Source organism: Tigriopus californicus, chromosome 1 (assembly GCF_007210705.1).
Source record: "Tigriopus californicus strain San Diego chromosome 1, Tcal_SD_v2.1, whole genome shotgun sequence".
Classification (NCBI taxonomy): Eukaryota; Metazoa; Arthropoda; class Copepoda; order Harpacticoida; family Harpacticidae; genus Tigriopus; species Tigriopus californicus.
Window position 1 is genome coordinate 7632329 of NC_081440.1, and position 451 is coordinate 7632779.

Genomic DNA, 451 nt, shown 5'->3' on the forward strand with positions numbered 1-451 from the left:
AGCTACTAACTCAACCCTGGTTCAGAAACGAAAAAATGTCGGCTTCGGCGGGCGGACGCTACTCGGGTAGTGGGAGTGGCTCGGCCACGGGGGGCGGGAGTCCGCATTTGACTAAGCAGAACTATGACTTGGATCAGATTTGGGGCGATTTACGTCAAGGCATCGAGCAAGTTTTCGCACGACAAAATATGGGCATGCCCCGCTACATGGGCCTGTACACGCATGTGTACAATTACTGCACGAGCGTGCACCAGGGACCCGGCGGGAGCCTGGGCTTGGGGGCGGGCAGTGCCACGGGTGGGGCTCTGGGCTTGGGCGGACCCGGTGCGGGCCCCGGCGGCGCGAGCAGTGGTGGTGGCGCCAGCCGCAATGGTGCCAAAAGCAAGAAGACGTCGAGCACGCTCTCGACGGTGGGCGGCGGGTCGTCGCCTGGTCAGAGCGGGGCCCAATT

General features: G+C 63.2%; 1 protein-coding gene across 1 annotated transcript in view; it reads left to right on the forward strand.

Moving 5' to 3' along the window:
• The first annotated feature begins 6 nt into the window (after window positions 1–6).
• LOC131880516 (cullin-1-like) overlaps window positions 7–451 on the forward strand; it is a 5386-nt gene continuing 4941 nt past the window's right edge. Inside the window, exon 1 of the mRNA XM_059227176.1 lies at window positions 7–429. Coding sequence (XP_059083159.1) covers window positions 36–429 — 394 coding nt within the window. The 5' untranslated portion in view covers window positions 7–35. The remainder of the gene's footprint in view (window positions 430–451) is intronic.